Source organism: Eriocheir sinensis, unplaced genomic scaffold (genome assembly GCF_024679095.1).
Source record: "Eriocheir sinensis breed Jianghai 21 unplaced genomic scaffold, ASM2467909v1 Scaffold70, whole genome shotgun sequence".
NCBI lineage: Eukaryota > Metazoa > Arthropoda > Malacostraca > Decapoda > Varunidae > Eriocheir > Eriocheir sinensis.
In genome coordinates this window covers 30,953-40,452 of record NW_026112054.1, presented here as the reverse complement: position 1 = coordinate 40,452, position 9,500 = coordinate 30,953, and the positions used below count along the sequence as shown (strand labels likewise).

Below are 9,500 nucleotides of genomic sequence, written 5' to 3'. Positions count from 1 at the left end.
GTTATAATATCTGTTTTCACGGATACTGGATGGAGAGAGTTGTGGATATAAAGATAACGCCTCCACCCTGTCTGTTCTCTCTTTCATGACTAAAGATGGTATAACCCGGTAATCTATATTCCGCAATGAAATCTCTATTTGAAGTGTCTATCCAAGATTCTGTGACTCCGATGATGTGATAATGATTTGTAGCTGCGAGGACTTCTAAGTCTTCAAATTTGTTACGTAGGCTACGAGCGGGGGTTATCCTGTGAGGCAGGCTGGGAGTTAACCTGTGAGGCAGGTAACACGTCCTCCCGTGAAGCAGGAGGGTCGTCTGGAGAGGGCACAGTCTCGGTGGAGGGCCTCTCCACCAACGATGGTGGAGTCACTGCCACATTAGTTAAAACAAATTCCTGAAGGGCTACAAATTTCTTTTCAAGATCATTGTGCTTGACTTTCCATTCAGTCACAGCCTTCTGAAGATGATGGCGATGAAGAAAATAACAAGTCCAACATTTAAGTTTGGGAAAGAATAGAGTTAGCGAAAGGTGTTACTGGTAAGAAAATGATACTGGAAAACGTTGTTGGTATAGTAATGAGAGTAAAATGGCCTATTACAATGTTTGATTTATGGAATAAAGTTATTATTATCACTATCAAAACCACGACCACGTTCTTCAGTGAACATCCCTTCGACTGCCATCATCATCTTCCTTTCAGCATCCTCACCACTAATGCACTATTCACCCAACATCTATTCTAAACGAACATCACCATCACCTTCATTTCACGCTATCATCACCATCTTCCCTCACCACACTCATCCCTACAGGCATTTTACGCACACTGACACCACAAACATAACCATCACCATTCACCATCAAAATTCATCCCCATTCTCCTCCTCCTCCTCCTCCAGGACCAGAGACATAAAAGGGCGGTAAACTTAAAAAAGGAATTATAACCTAATGAAAGAGAATGACACGGCCGAAGCCCGTACTCAGTACCACAACAGCCTCAGAGCTTGTCGCACCCTTATTCGGAGTAGTAAACGCAACTACGAAAAACAAATAGCGCGTGACATCAAGACAAACTCAAAAAAATTCTTCACATACATCAGATCGAAAAAGAAAGTAAAATCCAATATTGGTCCCCTGACAGACGAGACTGGAGCTGCAACTCAGGACAGTAAGCAGATGGCCAGAATCCTCAACAGTAACTTCGCATCCGTATTCACAGTCGAGAACATCCAAACAATGCCCGAGAACCCTGACCAGCCGAGGGGAATCACGCCCCTGATAATTGACTCAATATGCGACCAAGAAGTGAAAGAGTATTTGGATAAACTCGACACGAACAAGTCAACAGGACCAGACGGTTTGTCCCCTCGGTTATTAAAAGAGCTTAAACAGCAAATACTTCAGCCACTCACTAACATATTCAGCCAGTCTGTTTAATTGAAAAAGGTCCCGGAAGACTGGAAGATGGCGAACGTAACACCAATTTTCAAAAAAGGAGACAAAAGCGTTGCATTAAACTACAGGCCCATAAGTTTGACATCAGTGGCAGGAAAAATACTCGAAAAGATTATTAGAGACAAACTTGTTAAGTTTCTAGAAGACAATAATGTAATCTCCGACACCCAGCATGGCTTCAGAAACAAGCGCTCCTGCCTAACGAATTTATTAGACTTCTTCCAAGGTATATATAAGAACTGGGATGCCCACATCCCCAGTGATGTTATATACCTGGACTTCCAGAAAGCCTTCGACAAGGTACTGCACTCGGCGGGCATTGGAGCCAACCTGATCGCGTGGATAAGAGATTGGCTCACCGACAGAAAACAACGAGTACTACTCAACGGACAGCCTTCCGATTGGCTTTCAGTCACTAGTGGAGTGCCTCAAGGGTCAGTGCTGGGACCCATTCTCTTCATCATATAATATATCAACGACCTCGAATCAGGACTGAAATCCACAATATCGAAATTTGCTGATGACACTAAGGTGGGGGGAAAGGCCCTCACAAAGACCGACTGCGAAATCATTCAGAAAGACCTCAATCACATTATCGAATGGTCGGAAAAATGGCAAATATCCTTTAATGTTGACAAATGCAAAGTCATGCACATTGGGTCCAGAAATAGTAACCACACATACATCATGAATGGGAGACCTCTGCAAGCGATGCAGGAGGAAAAGGATCTTGGAGTCACTATCAGCAGTGACCCGAAACACGCGAATCACTGTAAAAAAGCATACAACAAAGCCAACACTATGCTCGGGTTCATAGCGAGGAACTTCGAGTGTAAAACGCCAGACGTGATGCTATCCTTGTATAATTCCATGGTAAGACCGCACCTCGAGTATGCAGTACAGTTCTGGTCTCCTAATTACAGAAAGGACATTGATTTACTGGAAAGGATTCAACGACGCGCCACGAAAATGATACCAACCTTAAGGGCTCAACCGTACGAGGAACGACTCAAGCGACTCAATCTCTTTACATTGGAGAAAAGACGCCTACGAGGAGATATGATTCAAGTCTTCAAGTATCTGAAAAAAATCAATAACGTCGATTACTCCAATTTCTTTGAATTGCAAACCAACTCAAGAACTAGAAATAACGGTTTACCCAGTCAGTCTAGTCGATGTAACACAGACATCGGAAGGAGTTTCTTTTCAAACCGAGTCATCCGTCACTGGAACAATCTTCCTTCAGAAGTAGTAAATGCGAATACTATCAACTCCTTCAAATATAGAATCGACCGTCACTTCGCTGCGTCGGGAGTAAACTGAATTCTGAGTTCCTTCCATCTGCTCCTCAATATCGAGGTACTTTCATCTGCTCCTCAATGTCGAGGTGCTTTCATCTGCTCCCCAGGCCCCAGGCTGTCGAGCAGATTAAATCACCAAAGCGGGCAACCTCGTAATGAGCCAATAGGCTTTCTGTTGCCTGCGTTTCCATGTTTCCATGTTTCCTCTTCCATCGTTATCAAGCCTAAAACAAAGCTAGACAGATGGAAAAGAGAAAAATTGATGGTGGCCGTCAACTCAGCCTAGAGATGGATTAAAAGTTCAAATAAAATAAAACAATAAAAATTTCCCGCCGACGAAGTGCTCCTTTAAAATAAAAGAATGAATGAAAAAAGTAATGTTCGTGTGTAACACCAGCGTGTTAATAAAAGGTGTTCAGTCTCCTAATTCTCTCCCTCTCCCTCCTCTCCTTCCTGCGCCTCGCCATGTCAGGCAGGTGTGTGAGCTGGGGGGAATCTTTCTTAGCTTTCACTTATTTTTGTACTCCGACTTTCCTTCATGTTTTCATTTTCCTCTTATTTTCTTTTACTTCTCTCTCTTCCCTCTCACTTTCCTTTTCTACTTACTTTCCATTCCTTTTACTTTCCTTTTCCTCTTACTTTCCTTCTCCTCTTATTTTCATTTTCTTCTTACTTTCCCATTCCTCTTACTTTCTCCTCCTTTTACTTCCTTTTCCTCTAACTTTTCATCCTCTCTTAGTAACTACAAGCATCATCTTTTCTCGCATCGGTGTTCTTTACTGTTTCTCCCTCCTTACGTTGTTCCCTCTCTTCTTTCCTTCTTCGTTGCATTTCGTCACCGTTTTCAACATTACCTGCACGCATCTTCTCTTCCACCATCGTTTTTTTCTACTCTACCCATTTTTCCACTTATGCACATTACGTGTTTTTTCCTCTCTGTTCTTTTCTTCCTCGCCCCCATTCTCCCCGCGTCTATTCGCCGCCTTAGCCTCCACATCTCCCCTTTAATGGTCCGAGTACGAGGCGACCAAAGGCATCCTCTGCTCCTCTTTTATCTCCACTACTTCATTTGTTCTTTACACTTTTCCTCCGCTCTCTTTCTTTTCTCCTTCCTTTCATCTTTGTGTTCATCTCTCTGTTCACTTGTTTCCGGAGTAACTAAAGACAACCAGGTTTAATATGTTTTCCTGATTTCTTTTCATTTTACATCTTCCTTTGGCCTTCATGCCTAATTTTTTCTTTTATTTTACTTTCCACAATGTCTCCATATTTTTTTTTGTTTGTTTCTGTGTTCCCGTCAACGAAAGTCGGTCAGTATCCTTCTCTTTTATCATTTATCTTTTGTTCCATTCCTAGGTTTTTCTTTTCTAATATTTCTAACAAGGCAGCATAATCTGTCTTCACATTTCTTTCTATTTACTCGCATCTTTAGCCATCAAATACAGTCATTACTTTTCTTCTATGCTTTTAATTCGTTTGTTTCACATTTTTTTTTATAAACGTTTCACTTTTTCGTTTTCCCAGGCCCCTAATTCTCTTCTTTCCCATTCTCGTAAATTGTGTTTCCTCTCCATCTACGGCGAGGAGTACACAGGATGACTCACTTCTTCCCTAGTCCCTCATTTGTTCCGTCTATGAGCGTGGACTTCTTACCATGAATACTAACTTCACAAAATGTACGTAATTCCCTAAGAATTTTATATCAAAAAATATATTAGTTGATAAAAACAAAAAAAATATAAAGCATGATAAAAAAACAATACATGTAAATAAATGTACATGAAATAGATAAAAAGACGGACATGCAATAGATTAAACCACAGTACGTAAATAGATGAAAAGACACACTTATAATTAAATGAACAATATACATAAAGCACACCAAAAAACATTCAACAGATACAAGATATACATAAAATAGACAGCACAAAATTTCATACAAAAAGCAGACACGCGTAATATACACAAAAAATAAGACACAAAAGCTAAAAAAACAATCAACAGGTAGATAATTGGCTGAACAAACAGGTAGAGCAGGGAGGGAGGGGGGGGAGGAAGGGGGTTTGCTAGTGAGGAAAGGGAGGGGAGAAGGAAGGGGATGAAAGGAGAAAGAAAGCAAATAGAAAGAGGGGAAGGAGAGAGAAGGGGGGAGCAAGGGGAGGAAGAGGGAGGCAGAGGAAGAGAGAAGGGGGAGGGAAAGGGGGAAGTAAGAGAGGAGGGAGAGAAGAGAAGGGAAAGGGAGAAAGAGAGAAAATCAGTTAGGAAGAGGGAAAAGGAAGCGAAGAGAGGGAAGGAGCAGCGATAGGATGAGGGAAGGGGAAGTAGAGAGGGGGGATGGGGAAGGGGGATAATAGGAGTCGGTTTGCAATGAGCTCCCCACGTGACCAAAACCCTCATTGAGCTGACTTTACCAATGTTGTCTTAAGGAGGAGGAGGAGGAGGAGGAGAAGGAGGGGGAGAGGAATCAGAGAAAAGATGGAATTGGAATAAAAAGTGAGAGGAGGGAAGAGAAAAAGAGAAGAGGAAAAGAAAAGAATGAGAATGAATAGTTGGAAATATTTATGTTGTGAAAAGGGAAAACAGAAAAGTAGGAAGGGTACACAGGTGGCGGTTGTGCACGGTGTTGCTATAAATAAAGTGCTATCTCTCCCCACCTAACATGACCTGACCTTTCCATTTGGGAGCGCGCCTTTGTTTTCCGCCTGTTGGTCATCACAGGGGGGGGGGGGGGGGGTATGCAGGGCAACGAGTGGCAGAGGGAACGGAAAGGAGAGGGAAAGGGAACGGAGAGGGAAAGGGAAGAGATGGAGAGGAGAGAGGAAAAGGGAGTGACGGGGTATAGCATTAACAAGGTGGGTAAAGATGTAAACTTTTATTGGCACGAATCAACCAATGGAAGGTAGTCTCTCATAGTAGAGAATGGAGTGACATGAGTATTTGAGGCTTAACAAGTAGGAGTGGTGGTGCCGGGTGGGGCGCGGCTCAGGGCGCGCCGTAGCTAGTGGAGATGCCGCCGCCGCCGATGAATTCGTGACTGTCGCCGCCGCCGATGATGCTGCCGCCGCTGATGATGCTGCCCCCGCCGCCGCCGCCGATGAACTCGTGACTGTCGCCGTCGCTGATGAAGCCGCCGCCGCCGCCGCCGCCGATGAAGCCGCCGCCGCCGCCGCCGCCGCCGTAGTCTCCACCTCCGCCTCCGCCGCCGATGATGCCGCCGCCGCCGATGATGCCACCGCCGCCGATGATGCCGCCGCCGCCGCCTCCCACCACCTCACCGCTGCTGTGCGAGGCCTGGCTGAGGGCGGAGCGCAGGTCGCCGCCGGTTGGCAGGGAAGGATTGTCGCCATCGTTGTAGTTGACGAAGTACACCTCTGGGCGCTCCTGCGGGGCGTCAGGCACGTGCACCACCGACTGCTGCAGCTGCTGGCGCTTGTTGAGCACGTATACGATGTTCTTCTGGCGTGGCGGCGGCACAACGATGGGCTGCGTGCCCAGGCCGCCCTCTGGCGTGCGGATGAACACCACGTTATGGATGACGCGGGGCGGCGGCACGATGGGCGGCGGGCCCACACTGGGGGACAAGGGGGGCGCGGAGAACACGTACAGGTTACGTGTCACCCTGGGCGACACACACCTGCCGGTCCCGTCACTCACCAGGCCGCCGCCGCACCCGCCGCCGATGAAGCCGCCGCCGCCCCCGCCACCGATGAAGCCGCCGCCGCCGCCGCCACCGATGAAGCCGCCGACGCCGCCGCCGCCGCCGCCGCCGCCGCCGCCGCCGCCGCCACCATAGCCGCCACCGCCGCCACCGCCACTGATGAAGCCACCGCCGCCGCCGCCGCCGCCACTGATGAAACCGCCTCCGCCGCCACCACCGTGTCCGGGTGCGGAGTAGGTGTTGAGGGTGCCCGCCGCGGCCGTGGCGGCCAGACCTAACAAGATCTGCAAGGTGCCGCCGGCCATCAGACCCACATCCGTTTAAACACACACACACACACACACACACACACACACACACACACACACACACGAATAAACAAGCAAGTGCCACACCCGTCATACTTTACCGAGTAGTTCAGTAAAGCGTTGTCAAGACAAACTTCGAATCGGACACAGTAGTAGTAGTAGTAGTAGTAGTAGTAGTAGTAGTAGTAGTTGTTGTTGTTGTTGTTGTTGTTGTTTTGTTGTTGTTGTTATTGTTGCTGTGGCAGCAGTCAGGATACAGTAGTGGTAAAGTTCATTTAAATACTGTCACCCCTAGTAAAGTTATTAACTGAAACAGGAATAAAGCCAACTTATGGCAAAGTCCAACTTACTGCAAGCGTTCCACCACTTGCTGCACCGGTGTCACACGTGCATCCTCGGCTCACAAGAAGTAGGCAGTTGCTGGTCTCGTCTTACCAACAGCAACAACAGGAACAGCAGCAGTAACAGTTGAATAGTCAGATATGGTAGAAATAGACAGGAATAACTGCCGAAAAAGAATGAAGAGGAAAAGGAAAAGTATGAAGGAAGTGGAAGATGAGAAGGGGGAAAATAACGAAGATTTAGAGCTTTCAGGCAAATCTTCAAGCTATGTAATAAGGAAGAAAGAGATGAGAAAGAGGAAAATATAGCAAGATGATTTTTCAGGGCGGAATATCAAATCGTTTAAGAGCATTTAACTGTAGACTGAAGAGGTATGCGAAGGGTTGTAAGTGAAATCTTCAAGTCGCTTAAGAGGAAGAGAAGAATAAAGAGGAAAGGTGAAGAGTTTCAAGTCAAATCTTTAAATCCTTTGAGAAGAAAAGGGGAAGAGAAACAATCTGTCAGATCTTTCAGTCATTGAGAGCAAGAAAAAATATAGAGGAAAATTAAGCGTTTTAAAAAGAGAAGAAAAATAAATAGCCAGAGGAAAATTTTCAAGTCAAACCTTCACGTCCTTTCAGAAGAAGAAAAGAAGACTAAAAAGGAGAAAGAGGTGGAGTGTCAAGCCAAGGCCAGTAGTCTCTTCAGTAACTTCTGCAGCAAACAAAGCTAACATACTAACGAGGGACACTAAACCTGAAGGTACCTAACAGTGAGTCCTCGAGGGTCACACTTGAGGCAACAACGCTACACTCTCCTCCTGAAGCCTTCCTATTCCTCCTTCTCCTCCTTCTCTTCAACTCCTCCTGGTACTATTGACGCCGAAGAAGAGTTGATAGGATCCCTCTGTTCTCACTTCAAGCTTTTCTAGTCAACCGAAGGCAAGCTATCTGAAAGCTCTCCTCCTGAAGCCTTCCTATTCCTCCTTCTCCTCCTTTCCCTTCAACTCCTGGTGCTATTGACGCCGAAGAAGAGTTGATAGGATTCCCTTGTTCTCACTTTAAGCTTTTCTAGTCAACCGAAGTCAAGCTCTCTGAAAGCTCTCCTCCTTCCCTTCAACTCCTCCTGGTGCTATAGACGCCGAAGAAGAGTTGATAGGATCCCTCTGTTCTCACTTCAAGCTTTTCTAGTCAACCGAAGTCAAGCTCTCTGAAAGCTCTCCTCCAAAAGCTTTCGTATTCCTCCTCCTCCTTTCCCTCAACTCCTCCTGCTGCTATAGACGCCGAAAAAGAGTTGATAGGATTTCCTTGTTCTCACTTTAAGCTTTGTATCTAATCAAGCAAAGTCAATTCCTCAAAAGCTCTCCTCCTGAAGCTTGCCTGTCCCTCCTTTTTCTCCCTTCTAATCCTCCTGTAGGCGGCAATGAAGAGGATAAGTTCGATTCAGCATTAAACCTTTGTGTCTAGTCAAGCAAAGTCAATCCCTACAAAGCTCTAATCCTAAAGCTATCCTATGCCTTCCTTTTCTCTTTCTTATCCTGTAGGCAACGCTGAAGACAAAAAGACTAATTGGTTACTATCACGAAAAGCTTTGTATTTAGTCTAAGCTGAGTCAATCCCTCTAAAAGCTCTATCCCTAAAACTCTTCTGCTCCTCCTTCTCCTCCTACTCCTCCTCGTGTAGAAGGCGCTGAAGAGGAGACAGTTCACTCACCAGGAGAGCCATGGTTGGAGGAAAGGTTGTGTGTTTTCCTTCCTTCCTCCGCCTGCTTATATACCATCTTCCTCCGCCCCTGTCTCTCTCTCTTTCTCTCCCTCTCTCTCCGCCCCCGCCCCCCCTCCCCCATCACCCCAGCTTCCTCTTCCAGTCTCTATCTCCTTCTCTAGCTGACTCCTCCCTCCTTCTGCTTCTCCTCCTCCTCAGGCCCCCCTTTCCTCCTTCTCCCCTTGAGAATTCACTTTCTTTCCTATCCCCATCGTGCGCCCCCCCCCCTTTCAAGTCATGCGTCCCCCCCTTCCCCCTCCCTCTTTCACTCCTCCCCCCTTCCACTGCTTCCCCCCTGCCTTTCTCCCCCTCCCCCCTCCCCCCACACCTCGTTCAGCCTACCTACCTTACATTTATCCCAGGTGGTTGCTCGCTCCTTAGGTCTTGGGGTCACATGGCTGGTATCACACACACACACACACACACACACACACACACACACACACACACACACACACACACACACACACATACATACACACACACAAGCACACCCACAGACACGCGAACTTCATTTCCTTCAGTCAAAAAAAATTGACCCCCATTTGAAGTGACCTGATATTCCAGCCTCTCCCTCTCACTCTTCCTCCATCTCCTCCTTTCCTCTCTCTCCTCTCCCTCTCCCTTTCACCTCCACTCCCACTCTCATTCCTTTCCCCTTTGCTTAATGGTGACAAAGAAAAAAAAGAAAA

The 9,500-nt window shown here is 46.6% G+C and overlaps 1 protein-coding gene across 1 annotated transcript; it reads right to left on the bottom strand.

The window, feature by feature from the left end:
• Positions 1 to 5,615: 5,615 nt before the first annotated feature.
• LOC126993968 (H/ACA ribonucleoprotein complex subunit 1-like) lies at positions 5,616 to 8,785 on the bottom strand. The gene is made up of 2 exons (XM_050853189.1): positions 8,758 to 8,785; positions 5,616 to 6,700 (listed from the first exon to the last, which is right to left on the bottom strand). Exons 1-2 carry the CDS (start codon positions 8,767 to 8,769, stop codon positions 5,741 to 5,743), a joined length of 972 nt encoding a protein of 323 aa, XP_050709146.1. The 5' UTR covers positions 8,770 to 8,785; the 3' UTR covers positions 5,616 to 5,740.
• Between the last annotated feature and the right edge of the window lie 715 nt (positions 8,786 to 9,500).